Raw genomic sequence first — 16,473 nt, 5'->3', positions numbered from 1 at the left:
AATGAAGTTTTTATTGCTGTAGAAATGATTGTTTCCTCTAAAGTTGAATTTAAAGTGAAGTACAGCAGCTGAGGTCGGCGGCTTTCGCCAAAGACTGAGCAGATGCTTCTTGCGTTGCATGTTTCCTCTCAGGTGTTGGATCAAGGAGAAGAGTGTTTTCTACTCAACCTGTGTTGGTTATTTCTGCCTGATGTTCCTACTCAACGTGGCCATGTTCATCGTGGTGATGATGCAGATCTGCGGCCGCAACGGCAAACGCACCAACCGCACCCTGCGAGAAGAGGTGCGCGCTCACTGACGTACAGCTGTTGGTGATGAGATTAAGGGCAAATCTTTGAACATTTTATTTGAAATGTTTAAATTGTTAAATCCTCCACTGCGATCCAGATTCTGCGGAACCTGCGGAGCGTTGTGAGCCTCACCTTCCTGCTCGGGATGACATGGGGCTTCGCTCTGTTCGCCTGGGGGCCCGTCTACCTGACCTTCACCTACCTGTTCACCATCTTCAACTCCCTGCAAGGTCCGCCGGCCATTACTGCTAAACCGAACAGAACCGGCCTGAACCTAACCGAACTGCACCAAACTGAACTGAACCGACCTGAACCGACCTGAACCGAACCAAACTGAACTGAACTGAACTGAACTGAACCGAACTGAACTGAACCAAACTGAACTGAACTGAACTGAACTGAACTGAACTGCACCAAACTGAACTGAACCGACCTGAACCGAACCGAACTGAACTGAACTGAACCAAACTGAACTGCACCAAACTGAACTGAACCGAACTGAACTGAACTGAACTGAACTGAACCGAACTGAACTGAACCAAACTGAACTGAACTGAATTGAACTGAACTGAACTGCACCAAACTGAACTGAACCGAACTGAACCGAACCGAACTGAACTGAACTGAACCAAACTGAACTGCACCAAACTGAACTGAACCGAACTGAACTGAACTGAACTGAACTGAACCAAACTGAACTGAACTGAACCAAACCGACCTGAACTGAATTGAATTGTACTGAACTGAACTGAACCAAACTGAACCGAACTGAACTGAACCAAACCGAACTGAACTGAACTGAATTGAACTGAACTGAACTGCACCAAACTGAACCGAACTGAACTGAACCAAACCGACCTAAACCGAACGGAATTGAATTGAACTAAACTGAACTGCACCAAACTGAACCGAACTGAACTGAACCAAACCGAACTGAACTGAACTGAACTGAACTGAACTGAACCGAACCAAACTGAACTGAACTGAACTGAACTGAACCGAACTGAACTGAACCAAACTGAACTGAACTGAACTGAACTGAACTGAACTGCACCAAACTGAACTGAACCGAACTGAACCGAACCGAACTGAACTGAACTGAACCAAACTGAACTGCACCAAACTGAACTGAACCGACCTGAACTGAACTGAACTGAACTGAACCAAACTGAACTGAACTGAACCAAACCGACCTGAACTGAACTGAACTGAACTGAACTGAACTGAACCAAACTGAACCGAACTGAACTGAACCAAACCGACCTGAACTGAACTGAACTGAACTGAACTGAACTGAACCAAACTGAACCGAACTGAACTGAACCGAACTGAACCTAACTGAACTGCACCAAACTGAACTGAACCAAACCGAACTGAACTGAACTGAATTGAACTGAACTGAACTGCACCAAACTGAACCGAACTGAACTGAACCAAACCGAACTGAACTGAACTGAACTGAACTGAACTGAACCGAACCAAACTGAACTGAACTGAACTGAACTGAACCGAACTGAACTGAACCAAACTGAACCGAACTGAACTGAACTGAACTGAACTGAACTGAACTGAACCAAACTGAACTGAACCGACCTGAACCGAACCGAACTGAACTGAACTGAACCAAACTGAACTGAACTGAACTGAACTGAACCAAACCGACCTGAACTGAACTGAACTGAACTGAACCAAACTGAACTGAACTGAACTGAATTGAACTGAACTGAACTGCACCAAACTGAACCGAACTGAACTGAACCAAACCGACCTGAACTGAACTGAATTGAACTGAACTGAACTGCACCAAACTGAACCGAACTGAACCTAACTGAACTGCACCAAACTGAACTGAACCAAACCGACCTGAACCGAACTGAACTGAACTGAACCGAACTGAACTGAACCAAACCGAACTGAACTGAACCGAACTGAACCTAACTGAACTGCACCAAACTGAACTGAACTGCACCAAACTGAACCGAACTGCACCAAACTGAACTGAACTGCACCAAACTGAACCGAACTGAACTGAACTGAACTGAACCGAACCGAACTGAACTGAACCGAACCGAACTGAACTGAACCAAACCGAACTGAACTGAACCAAACTGAACTGAACCGAACTGAACCGAGCTGAACTGAACCAAACCGACCTAAACCGAACGGAACTGAATTGAACTAAACTGAACTGCACCAAACTGAACTGAACTGAACCTAACTGAACCGAACCAAACTGAACTGAAGTGAACCAACCGGAACCGAACCGAACTGAACTGAACCGAACCAAACTGAACTGAACTGAACCGAACAGAACTGGCCTGAAACGAACTGAACCGAACCGAACTGAACTGAACTGAACTGAACCGAACTGAACCGAACTGAACCAAACTGAACTGAACTGAACTGAACCGAACTGAACCAAACTGAACTGAACTGAACCGAACTGAACCGAACTGAACTGAACTGAACCGACGGCTCTTGACTTTAGACGTCATCTAAACATTCAGGGTTCAAATGAGGAAGGAAAATCATTTTTAATCTGAGGGGATTTCGGTGACAGTGGTTCAAGTTTGATCATCCATCTAAACATTCATCCATCGAGATCTTTTGGGTCTCATGTGAAAAAATGTCTTATTTTAATTTTTGTAATCTGGTTGTTCAGATTTTTCGCTCCGTTTATTCAGGTTAAAAATTGCTTCATGTTCAGTAGACATGATAAAAGTTTCAACCTGAGCTTCTCCTCTCCTCTCAGGTCTCTTCATATTTATCTTCCATTGCGCTCTGAAGGAAAACGTGCAGAAGCAGTGGAGACGTTACCTCTGCTGTGGCCCCTACAGGCTCTCAGAGAACTCAGGTATCCATCCGACCGTCCGTCTGTCCGTCCGTCTGTCCGTCCGTCCGTCCGTCCGTCCGTCTACCTGCCTCCCTTCCCCACAGGAAGCCCTTCGGATTTGTCTGCCTGGCTGCTGCCAGGTTCACAGAGCTGTGAGACAGAAAAGGGAAGGACAGTTTAATAAAACCTAAGTCGCCTCGGCTCTGCAGCTAATAAAAGCAGATAAAACGCAGCCGTCTCTCAGGGAGAGGAATGTCCTCCAGGTGCAGTCAATCTGAGGACGCTGTACTCAACAACACTCTGTGAACGTCCAATATGCGAACACAAAACATTCCTTATGAAGTTTGTGTGTCATCGCCTTAGAAATGAGGAATTTCTCCTTAAGCCAGGATCAGTCGTCTTCCTGTCCTGCCTGTGTGTGGGATGAACACAGCGAAGTAAACAACGACCTGTTGGGCGTCTCAGCTGGACATAAAACAAAAGCTACTTTCCACATTACCTAAACTTTCCACTCATTGACTCAATTTGCCCAAAATTGGATCACACAGAGCGAGGGACCTTTGATGTTGATCATGGTAACCGGTAAATGGCCTGTACTTGAACATGACCCCAAAGTACTTCACTCTACATTCAGTCTCATTCACACGCTGATGGGGGTGAGCTACTGGATAGTGGCTACAGCTGCCTGACAGAAGCCTGGCTGCCGCTCACCGCCTTGCCCAAGGAGCCGGGGTCAAACCAGCAACCCACCGACTTCAGGACGAACACTCTCAGAACTTCTCTGGAGAGTCCTGCTCTCCTTTATGTTTTCCATCTGGTTTTATTGAATATATGCAGTTGCTGTCTGTTTCTTTTGGAGGAGAAACCGACCCGAAGCATCACAGATCTCCCACCAACCACCTGGATCCTGATCTCATTTAAATGGAGATCTGGCTAATTAATGATTAATGTGCTCAGGAAGAAGAATCAGATCTTCTCGGTACCAAATAACATTTTACTGCACACTAACAGAATTAGATGGTTGACAAAAAAAGCCAAGATAAACTGGAGCTTCCACTAAAGTGGGCGGAGCCTCAATGTTTGTTGTGTTGATCCGGGAGCTGAGCGACGTAGAACCAACCTGAACTACTAAAACCGACTGGAAAATCTGGTTGCAGTATCCGCCCTTCGACCCAAAGAGGACCACTAAGAACCAGTCACATTTACACAGAAATGTCTCAATTTGGCAACCTTAAAGGGACAGTATCACGTAAAATCTACTTTGTTCGTGCATGTTTGAGAAATCTTTAAATCTCAATGGCAACCTGTCTAAAATGCCTGGGTGGACATTTCCCCGCCTTTGAGATGCAGCTGCTCCTTTAGACTAGCCAGCAGCAATTAGCAAACACCTGGTGGAACTGCAGCTCCCTATAGGAGCTGATTCTCAGTGAAACACTGGCTAAACCTTTGTTAGGGTAAATAGAGAAGCCATGTTGTGACGACTTCCTGAAGAACAAGAGTTTTTAAAGAGACAGGATCCCAATTTCAGTTTGTGAAATCAGGAAATCATATTTGACATACATATCATATTTATAGCAATTGAAGGAAACAGAGTTGATCATGCTATAAATTGGCTCCATGTGCCATATGACCACATTGTTATTAAACCTGCAGACAAAGGGAGCAAGCAGTGTTTTATTCACAAGCCGTCAGACAAAGTGTTTCCAAATATTCTGCTCCAGGTAATCATCTGATGAGGACTAATCTGGAAGTGATGGTGTGGCACTGGTTTTGTTTCCCTCCTGTAGACTGGAGTAAGACGGCCACCAACAACACGAAGAAGGTGAGCTCAGACAACCTGGCCAAGTCGCTGTCCTCCAGTTCCTTCGGCTCCAGCACCAGCAACTGGACCTCCAAGGCCAAAGCCACGCTGACACCGTTCTCCAAGCGAAACAGGAACACAGGTGAGACGCCTCGCTAATGAGAACCCCACATGAAAGTGTTTTTATGCTTGACAGATCAAACAGAACCTGGAAAAACGGTGAACACAGTAGTTTACTACATGAACGTCTTGCTGTGAGAAAGTGAGTCAGAAATAAAGAGTTTTTCCTTGAACCTTTCGGTCTGTAAACAAGGGAAGGAATCGAAGTTCACACAGTCGGACTTTGGTCTTTAAAGCTGTAATGAACAATAGTTTACCTGTCTTTCTACTTTTGGGGAACATTTCTGCTTCGTTTGATGCTTTTCTGTCTAGTCTTTATGACCGATCGTGTTTTACAAAAATAAAATGTCAGAAACAGGAAAATAAATAATTTATTACACACAATGCATCGGCGGTTCAACCAAAGTCGATCAGAGACGCATCAGAAGGAGATCCCACTCATTCTTTATATTACCTCTTGATCCACTCTTTTCTCTCATCATTGATTTCCACATACAGCCCGTTTTTCCACCTTTTATCCTCTTTTTTCTGTCTTTCCTTTGGACCGCGCTCATCCCCCTCGTCATTTTTTAAACTCTTCCTGTCATTCCTAACACATTTCATCCTCTTCATCATCCTTAAGGACTCGGATTCATTCTGTTCTTTCTTCTCAACATTTTGTTCTCTTTCTTATCCTTAAAGTGCTTCATCCCACTCATCCTCTATTGTTCTCTACTGGTCTGTATTCATTATTGTTTCCTCAACCTGTTTCATCCCACTCATCTTCCTCAGCAGTCTGCTTTCCTACGTTGGTCCCATTTATTAACTCCAGCCAACCAACATTGAATTATTAAACCAATTAAAACCATTTCCACACAGTCTTGTTCTCAGTCCAGTTTAGTCTGATCCAGTACATCATCCTTGCGCATCTCCACTTTAAATATCCATCCTCGTTGTTTTGGAAAGTCCCAACTATCAGAGGTCTTTTGTCTGCTGAGGCAGAAAACCAACACACATCTCATCGTTGTAAGCCATCAATTATGAGACAAACAGCCTCTTTGGACATCAATTAACGTTGATTAACTAGTAAACTTTGTTAATGATAAATTAAGCCTTTTATTTCCTCTAATATGTTTGTTGTACCATTGTAGAATTAGTGGAAAAACACAGCAGTTGTTCTTTTGTAAGTAGATGATTGTTAAAAGCAATCAAATCGGAACCAGCTTGTCTGACTCCCTGTTTCCAAACTTTATGTGAAAACAGTCATTGTTCTGTTCATTTTGTTCCAAGTTCTCATGTGTGTGTATCTGTGTCTGGTGTGTAGAAAGCTCATCAAGGCATTAACAGGAGGAAACCACCTGCAGAGGTAAAGATGATGTCATGTGATCTGCTTCAGGTTTCCCAAAACACCTCTGAGTGATTGAATCATCCAAATCCTCAGATTCACGTTTTCACAGGATGAAAAGTCCTGATTCAGACGTTTTGGGAAAACGCCTCCCGCTGAGTGTGTTGTGATTGGCTGCACGCTGTGATGTCTCACCGTTTCCAACCCGAGACGCTCCGAAGGGTTTGAAAAGCCAAACTCCACCCGCTCAGAGCGTCCCGGGATGCAGAAACAAACGCCCACCGCCGGTCTGCCTCGCTGCTAACATGTGTGGTGTGCTTTTGTTTTTTTCTCAATAGTTTGCCGTTATGGATTCTTAATAACAGCCTAATGGTGTGCTTCATATCAGTCACTGATCACGTGGGTTTGCTTTACAGAATTAACACCAAATGTGAAAGACGTCAAATATTGTTTACATGTTGGGATCAAATAAACTCCAGTGGGAGAGAATTAATCTGGCTTTCATTGGTTGGAATCACATGAAACATCTGTTTTCCAAACTCCACCAAAGCTGCAATATTTGAATCATTTTTCTCTTTCATGAGCCGCCAAACCGAAATGCAGCTTATGAGTTTAATATGCAGACAAAAAGCTCAACTTTAGCTCTAAAATGTTATTGTAGGCAACTTAATTCTAACTTTGAAGTTTAAAAAACATCTTTTTACAATAGGTTTATTCTTTTATTTTTTACAGAAAGTAGGACAGCAAACATTCAGATGGGTCAAAACTTTTCACTTAATTCAACAGAAAACTTTTCTTATGAGAAACACAGAAAACTGTAAACATTTCTTTAAAATAGACAGAATCTAAAATCACTCACAACTAATTTTCTAACAAAAATCAGACAATTTAAATTAAAATGTTTCTTTTTAATTTAAACGTTTTGACCCAAAACTTCTTTCAACTGAGAATTTTCAAAAGTTGCTGTTAATCTGACAAATGCTCCTAAAACAAAGACAGATTCAGATTTATTGAATATAATCAGTAAGTTATCATCATAAAACTGTAATCACTTTTAATTTTTTGCATTTGGACCAATTATGTTACATGACCAGTTTAGGGCAGAATAAGGGACCAGCACAAAATCCAACAATGAGAACAAAACATAAACCTTTTGTCTGCAAACTGATGCAAACTGCCTTCCTTTACAGAAGTGAAACAAAGATTTGGGGGTTTATTAAAACCTTGCAGTCAATTTTAATTTAGACATTGACGATATTTAATTTGGAGTAACTATTGTGGGGTATTAGTAGGACCAAAACCAAGCCATGTAATTTCCTAATATTCTGATTTTTATTGATTTAATTGAGGTTATTTTGATGCTATTTGAGTTCCTTTCTGGTACACTTTGCACCACCTCTTAGTACTTTGGGTTTTATTGGCACAACTTAATAAATAATCACCAAATTCACTCAATTGACATGAAACAAAATGTTTCAAGCAGAAATTAATGTGTCCGTCTGTTTTTACAGGCCATTAAACCTGTGAATGAGCTTTCTAACCTGTTCTAAAATCCTTCCAGCTTCATTTCTGACAGCTGAAATTAGCCACCACTTATGAGTTCAGCTGGATTTTAGGTAAACACAGATGGCTGCATTTCTTTGTTTTTATTATCTAATTTTCTCTAAACGGTTTCCTCGTGTAAATGAATATATAACTCTTGTTTTACCTACAATAAGTGTAATTTATCAGTGATACGTTTCACTAAAGTTTATTTGGCTCTCTGTGCCTTAACACTTTTATTGGCTAATCACGGACGTGAGTGAAGTAAGAAGGTTTAATTTCTGACAGATTTGAACAATTCTTCGGTTTGTACAGCTGCAAAGGATTTAATTCCTATTTTGTCTTTAGTTTGGCATTTTTACAGCACAGGAAGCGAGTCCAACTCGGCTCGCCGCTGATTTGGCAGCTCACACGGTGGGCTTCCTTTTCTCTGTAACGCCACACAACAGTCAGAAATAACAGATTAACACCCGAGTCCCAGTATCTGATATTCATCACCAGTTGGGCTGGAAGAGGCTTGTTTGTCCAACACGTTCCACAAATACACAGTTGGGCTGAAGTAGAAGAACATGGAGACCGAGTCAGCACCTTGCTGATCCACTGGAGCTAAACGATGTTTTCTCAAAGTCAGTGTCTCAGAAAGCTTCTTTTCCAGCACATCTGCTGCTCCCTTTGGTAGACAACCATCGACCTGACGGCTGTTACTGGGAGGAAACCAGCACACCTTGAACCTTGTTATCTTTGGAGGATAATGTTTCGGTGTTTGGGTCCTGCAGGTTTTCCTCTCCACACCGATGCGCTGCAGCTCATTCTAGGGGATCCAAAGGTTTTTCCAAACCAGAAAATATGTATTATTGTGAATTTCAATGCACTTTGACATAAATAATATCACCATAGTTCAGGTATGTAATCTGTAGACATTTTTCAACTATTTCCCAAATGGAGCAGATACCAAATCTGGTCTGAAATCCTGAGCCTCTCTAAGGATGAGTTTGTTGGGAATCCTTGGATTAATCCAAATCATGAGGAAGAGGTTTTTCTTGTTTCTCTTGTAGCCAAATTAGCTGCTATTTGTCTCATTTTGGGTCAACTGGGAGGAAATACTCACATTAATACCCATTTATGACGGAGTCACTGGTCCCGTTTGACCAGAGTTGTGACATATAGATCTGTTGGCTGATCTATGGCCGGACATTCAGAGAGGCCTGTTACCATTTCCAGATGGATGGGAGTCCTGTCAACGTTCAGCCCCTTCGCAGAGGTCCTCATATTAAACCTCATAAACCACAGATGAACACACTGGAAAAACACTCAACAATTTTGGAAGTAACACCTGATTAACTTCCAACCATGGCCAGAAAACCTTCCCACCGCTGCCTCTGTCGTTTTGTTGGCAGCGATGGGAACGAAAAAATGTCTGCAGAAGATTTGCAGATTAACAGTCAGGGGACACAGACTGAAAAACATTTTAATTTTTAAAAATTAACTTTAATCAAATGTTCTAGCGTTCTGCCTTTCTGTTCAGTGGCCTCATGTCAGCCTTTTGGCCGATCCACAGTAAAACAGGACCAGGTCATCTGTCTTCGTGCAGTTTGTCACATTTGAGGCATGAAGGACAGTCTGTTCTGATGTCCTAAAAGGTTCTGATTAAAAACACGTTCTGTTGCATCATCAGAGATCTGCACACATGGAGGCCCTGTTTTTCCTGTTATATGTGAGGAGCTTCAACCACAAGCTGAAGATGTGTTCAGTGTCCAGTGAATGTTGATGTTGTGACAAACCCGGTACACTGTGATCAAGTCAAGACGTTTCTTTGGGTTTAAAGTGCTTCAAAATGCTTTGAAGGGGAAACGGATGAACAGACGGTTGTCTACAAAAACACTGTTAAACTGGAGATGTTAAATAAAGCTCAGTTTTATTTAAAAGTGTTCTGATGAACAGGATGGATTCAGGTTTTCATGTTTGTCAAATTCTGTTGGTCACATTTTTAATCCAGTTTGTGGAAACTGCAGCAAAGGGCCTTTGAGTCGGTTTACCTGTATTTGTACCTCATATTTTATTATTTCTTTCCTTTTCTCAGTAAAAATTCACATAAACACAGTGTTTATTCGGCCTTCCTAATTGGAGAAAATATACTTTTATTTTTCAGTATCAGACTATTTTTTAACAAGTCATAATTTTCTGATTCAAGCCTCTGACCCAGTTGAACTGGACGCAGCATTCGGACCTCTGAGGTAAATGTGGAGGACTTAGTTCAGCAGATGTCCTTCTCCAATGCCAACCGAGTGTTTCTCTGCACAGCAGGACTCTGCTGGACTCCTGCCTGCATCACGCTGGCAATAGAAGAGGCCCAACAACGCAACATGTGCTTGATTTGGCTGGAGATGTGTACGATAAGCATGACTGCTTTGGCACCTGTTGAACAACACATTCCCAAGAAATGTAAACCTCTAAAGGCAGCTGGTGTTGATCCGGTTTGCATTCACTTAGCATTATTAGCACGAATTCAGAATTCACACTGACATGTCTAGCAAACAGTTTTCTGCTGAAATTCACCCAATAATCATATTGACTTTGGCACACAGATTCCTATTTATGCATGTATCCAACCAACATATCTTGATTGACTTCACAGTTTCCTACAGGATGTTTTTGATGGACTCAGACTACAAGAACTATAAGATCCTCAAATTCGTTTTAAGCCAATTCCTATCAGCTGTATCAGAAATCCAGTTCTCTTGGTCACGATTGTGACTGCAGTGAAGGTTCAGACAGCAGATGAAGTGTCTCAACCTGCAGGTTACCGGACGAACCCCCCACATAATTTCCATTTCTGTGTTTCTAATCAAACTCTGTAGAAGTGATTGCAAATATTCAGAATATTTCCATGTCTGTCTGATGGTAGAAACGGTCTGTTAGCTTCAGAAATGAACTCTCATCCCAGCTGTGTTGTGTGGAGCTGAAAACATTCCTTCAGACAAAAAGAAGCTCTGAAGGTTTTCACAAGAATTAAAGATTCTGTTTCAAAACAGTTTCCTCATGTTTTTACTGGCGGTTTGATCAGAACTGTTCAGCAGAGTGATTTATTCCTCTGACACTCCAGGTTGATGATGTACACCCGTCCTCTGCTTCCCATCCTGCCTGGAGGGGCCGAGGTGTAATCCCTCTGTCTCTGTACAGCACAGGCTCTGGGAGCTGGAGAATGAAAAGCAAATATGAGCTTTGACATGACACAGGCCTGCTTCCCTTGGCTCGGTTGTTTCATCTGCTGCCCCCAAAACCTTTCAGGATTGAACCTTTCTGGAAAAATAAAGGTTTCAAACCAACAAGCCACATTCAGAAGGAATGTTTTCCAAAGAACGGCAGAAACCAAACTGGTGTGCGCTAAGCTGGTCAGCTTTTACTTGGCCAGTTGTCAAATGCCAGTCGCCATTTATCCATTTATCCTGATGGACAAACAAATCAAACTTTCAAGCGAGACGTACAGGTTTGCTTTCTAATGTGGTTTATGTGGGTTAAACCAACAACGCCCCTTATGCAACATGTCAGATTTGAGGTTTGAGTTATGATCAACATAAAAAAACACAATCAGCTCCACAAACTTGTCGTTATTTACTGACACTTTTATGGAAGAAATTAAGAAAATGAAGGAAGGATGTGCTGCAAAAACACAAAGTCTTACTAAGTATTTTGATTTAGTTTTTAGTGCAAATATCTCACTTGAAATGACTCAAAAGTAACTAACGTGTGTCTTCAAGATACATGAGCTTGTTTTTAGTCCGATGGGTTGAAAGATGCTCGACAGATTATGTCACGTTCAACATGCAGATCTGATATTGCTGAACGTTTTTTCTCTGCCTCTTGTGTCTGAGTCTGATCCACAGTGTTTCACTTAAAGACCAGCATGTTAGCAGTTTTCTCTGGTTTCTGGTTAGTATTCAGACTAACTGGTGGTTTTTACGTGTTTCTCTCTTTACCTGGTGGTCTGAGGAATTGCATGAGTCTGGGACGCTAACCAGCAGAAAGCAGGCAGAAACATGATGCATGTGAAAAACAAAGGTTATCTGCCTCCTAGATGAGATTTGATTGGCTGTAGTTTTCTTGAATAACAGTGAATCCCAGTGGGAAAGTTATTTCCTGCTGGAAGCTCTTCATGGGTGGTCGGGGGGTTGATTTTGAATTTATTGTAGTTTAGAGCGTGATGTGTTTTTTTTAGTGTAGTAACTCTTTAAATTCAACATTTATTTGAGGTTTGTGGTTCTCGCTGCTCTGGTTTTACATTTGCCTTCTTACTGTCTTGTTTCCATCTTTTTCTGCAGACAAATGTTTCTCCAACCAGACCAGCCCCAAGTGCGTCTCCTCTTCCTCTTCCTCCTCAGATGTGGAGCCCAACTCCTCTTCCTCCTCCTCCTCCTCCATCCTCCCTGTCAGTCAGATGATTGACAAGGTGAGAGATTACTGCTCCACTCGCACCGACAACTTCTACAAAAACATCATCATGTCCGACAGTTTTGCCAACTGCACCCGGCTCTAGAGCTGCATCTCCAGGTTCTGGAAGACCTTTTCTCTTTGTAAATATTCACGACCCGCTTTCAGCCTGGGATGCGTCTCATTCTGGAACATCTTCAGGCGTTTAAGGTTTTTCTGTTGTTGCCACCCAGAGGAGATTGTTTTCAGTTTCATGGAGCTTGGGGAATCTTTGCAGATCTGACCGAGAACGTCTTCTGGAACGTTTCCTTTTCCACCCGGGAAAATGGATCAGTCTTTCCGCCGTCCTGTAACGCTCCTACAGTCTTAAGGAACATGTTTTATTTTATTGTTTTCTTGTGTTATATGTGTTACTTTGGTATTGTATAAGTAGTTGGAGTTTTACAGTGTGGAAATCATTTAGGTCGAGAAATTTGTTCAAGCTCAACTCATTAAAACAAAATCAGTGACATTAAAATCTAGTCCTGTCCTCAAGATTTCTATAAATTATAACAGAATCAGTACTGATCAATAATCAATAATTCCAGCTTCACTGCAACCCAGAAGATTTTCTGATGAGCAGAACAAAATGTCTCATGGGCAGAGAAACGACTGGTTGTTGCAAAATAGATTATTAAAAATTATAACTTTGCACACAACTGCAAACCCTAAGAAACAAAAATAAAGTTTTTCAAAATGCTCAGTGGTTTTGCATGGAGGGTCTTTCCTGGTGGTTATTGGTGGTGGACTTCAAACTTAATATATATTTACATAAATCTAACTGAGATGAGACTGAGAACATGAATTATGAAAATATATCTAGACCTCAATTAGTCATGTCCATTTAGACATTCTTCACTTACATTATCAATAAAAGATTATAAATCATATTGTCAGAAGAAACAACAATCCTGCAGCAGCTTCACTGATTTAAACCACATTCTGAACATGTAAGATATTTTGTTATGGTGTCGTTTGTAAAGCAACACTGTCAAAAACGAACAGCAACAATTTGGTTTATAAAACTGGAGAAAAAAATGATTTCATTCACATGTTCACTGTTTAAAACTAAACATTTAATTAGAACACTAAATATTTAGTCAAACAACTAAATATGTAAATCCCAACAAAATGTTCAGCAAGCTAAGTATTTAGCTTTAAGTATTTACTAAACAGGCTAAGTAGTTAGCTTCTAAATAAATATGTATCTTGCTGATTAAGTATTTAACTTCAGACTAAGCATTTAGTTTTGGAGGTAAAAGCTTCGTTAGACTGAGTGATGAGTAGAAGTGGACTAATAATTTCACAAGCCTTCATGTCACTTTATTATGTTTTCTTCTTGTTCTTATTCAACATTTCACCTTAAAACAAATAAGCCACATTAAGTTCACTGATTGTTCTAGAGGTTCACAAGACCCAGCTTTTATTTTGATATTCCATATATCAGCTGAATATTTAGCTGTGCTAACCAGATAGCATGTAAACAACTAGCTAATAGAGAGAAGGCTAAATATTAAACCACCTGTGAGCTAAATATTTAGTGTGACTTTAAATATGTTGATGGTAAACTGAATATCTAACTCGGTATATTTGATTTGAAGCTGTGACATTTATAAATGAATGCATAACATGATGAAATTATTTATTGACTAAATAACCCAAAATATTGCTGGTCATTTTTGACTGCATGTGTTTTACTATTGCAGCTATAATACAAAAAACTTTTCTGTATTTCCTGAGTGGTTGAGAGCTAAGCAGTGGTTAATATGGTGACATATTTACGTATTGTATAAATTATTTTCTGTTTTCAAGTGTTATGGAAACATCTGGCAGTGACCACACAATGCCTCCTGGATGTCATGAAACTGAATTCATTCAGCATTGAGGCTCTGCTGCTGCTCAAGCAGACAAAATCCTTTTCCAATTAAATGCTACTCATCACTTTAATCATCTGTTTCTACACACAGAATAAGCTATAAAGAGCAAAACATTGCAACAGTTTGATTTAGCTTCTGCCTGCAGCATGCAGCTCCAATTGCACAGAATACTTTGGATCAATCTTGCTTACTGAATTAGAACCAAATAATATTTTGCAGACTCTGCAGAACACAAAATCCCTTCTGGAATCAGTTTGAGACATGTCAAGTCACAGGAACAAACCTTAGGTTAAAAATGACCCATAAAACCACCCAGTTTTTCACATCCACGCGTCTCCAGGATGATGAGGTGCTTCAGTTTGGAGCTACACGGTGGTCAGAGACGCTGATGCGATTCTACTGTATCATATAACCGCCGGACTGTAAAAAAAGGGAAAGAGTCGGAGTCGGGTCGGAGAAAAATGGGCTGTTATGTTCTGTTGTCTTTTTTAATACTGTGATGTTTGTGGAGCCATGTCCTCTGTAAATAGTTATCTCTCTGTTCGATGTGCCTCTTTCTGTGGCCATGAGATCTGTGGATGCAGAAACGCTGCAGGCCGGATCGTTGTGAAGCTCCGAGCGCACAGGAGAGCGGATGAGACGGGAAAGACCAAACAGATTTTCTCTGCATCATAAAGCTTAGCATCACGTTTGGTTCAGATTAGATTTTTGTGTTTTTAGGAAACTGATCTGTGTTTTGCATCTTTGATTTCTCTCTGCAGCTGTTTGGGAGAAGATTAAATAAACACACTTCCTTGTTACATAAGCAGACTTTTTTCACCTTAATGCTGCTTCATTTTACATTTGAGAAATGCAAAAAGAAACTCGACCAACCGCAGATGGAGGCTCAATCAGTTTTTCCTGCCAGGTTAGTTTTAAGTCTGGCAGCTTGAACATGGAAAGAAACATTTTAGGGTGAAAAACGGTGATGTCTCTGCTCTAAAGTCTAAAAAATGAGTTATCAATGGGGAGTTTTCCACAGAGCTGCACATAAAAGCTCTTTTTCTTGTCATTTTCAGTGTCTATGAGGCAGAAGGAATAAATAAACTCAATTAATCAGGAACCTGTTTTATGTCTTTGGCTTAAACATTGACCGCAGTCCCTGAGAATTAAAGGTTCATTTCGCCCTTCTCAGAGGGCCACATTTTCTGCTATTTCCCACTGGAAGAGGTTTTACACAAGGGCTGGGAAACCCAAGAACATTGTTTTTGGGGAAAATTGTAAAAGTTTCAGCACCACAAGTGAAATCCCATCCAGGTGCCTCTGTGTGTTGGCAGCGGTTTTAGCTAGTGGTACCTTAAACAGGGTCATGTTCTGCTTTTCTATGACTTTTACCAAATAAGCCAAATATTCACATTGAAACCTTTTCCTGAAGTCTGATAACTGGGAACAGAATAACATCGCCCTGCAGCTTTGGCCGCAAAAACAGCATTAAAAATAATGGTTATGGATATTTAATTTCGCTATGGAGACCCCCGACTATTTCAGGTTCAGTTTTCTTCTATTCACTGATCATTTTATATTCTGAACTAAAATTAGCTTGGCACAATGCTTCACCTTTGAAAGCCAGCCAATCAAGAGGCCTAATTTATTTTCCTACAATGAAGAATAATCTTGCAGTAAAACCCTGAAGAAAACAGCTCTGAAAGATGTTTGTTATGTTTGTTTCAGAAAGCAGCTGTGATTGTGAACGGTGGCATCTGATGGTCCTGATCCCAGCCTGCCTAACCCTAACCCTAACCTAACCCTAACCTAACCTTAACTCTAACCTTAACGTCTGACTCACTCAGTTCTCCTTATTTCTGTCTTTATTTCACCTGATTTTGGACCTTGGTGTTTCTTCTGTGATGCTTTTTGAACTTTCTCAATACTTTTTGTTGAATACACAGTTGGTCTCTCATGGTTAACCACACAATCGTCTTTGGATCTTGACCCACCGGTTCTGGCAACAGCAGAGTTCACCATGAGGTCATGGAATCGTTTCACCGACCATCAGAAACCACGGGTCGCTCTTTCTTTCTTTTTCCCAGCATGGTGAAGGAATTTATTCATCAGCTCACAAAATAAAAGCCAGAGAGACTTGGGCTGGCCGTCCTGTTAGACTGGGGGCCAAAACACTTCATTACGAATAAGTGAGGTTTAAATATTACCTTCTAATTCAAAATATAAATGTGTGTTAA

General features: G+C 41.1%; 1 protein-coding gene across 4 annotated transcripts in view; it reads left to right on the top strand.

Moving 5' to 3' along the window:
• The window catches only part of adgrg6 (adhesion G protein-coupled receptor G6), a 63,707-nt gene extending 48,351 nt beyond the window's left edge, over positions 1-15,356 (top strand). For all 4 annotated transcript variants that reach the window (XM_055023947.1, XM_055023944.1, XM_055023945.1 and 1 more), the window contains 5 exons: positions 133-283; positions 388-520; positions 3,043-3,144; positions 4,911-5,066; positions 12,230-15,356. In XM_055023947.1, the coding sequence (XP_054879922.1) occupies positions 133-283; positions 388-520; positions 3,043-3,144; positions 4,911-5,066; positions 12,230-12,444 (757 nt within the window). In that variant the 3' untranslated portion in view covers positions 12,445-15,356. The remainder of the gene's footprint in view (positions 1-132; positions 284-387; positions 521-3,042; positions 3,145-4,910; positions 5,067-12,229) is intronic.
• The last annotated feature ends 1,117 nt before the right edge of the window (positions 15,357-16,473 follow it).

This window comes from Poeciliopsis prolifica, unplaced genomic scaffold, assembly GCF_027474105.1.
Source record: "Poeciliopsis prolifica strain line A6 unplaced genomic scaffold, Auburn_PproV2 SCAFFOLD111, whole genome shotgun sequence".
NCBI lineage: Eukaryota > Metazoa > Chordata > Actinopteri > Cyprinodontiformes > Poeciliidae > Poeciliopsis > Poeciliopsis prolifica.
This window is presented reverse-complemented; position numbering and strand designations above follow the sequence as displayed.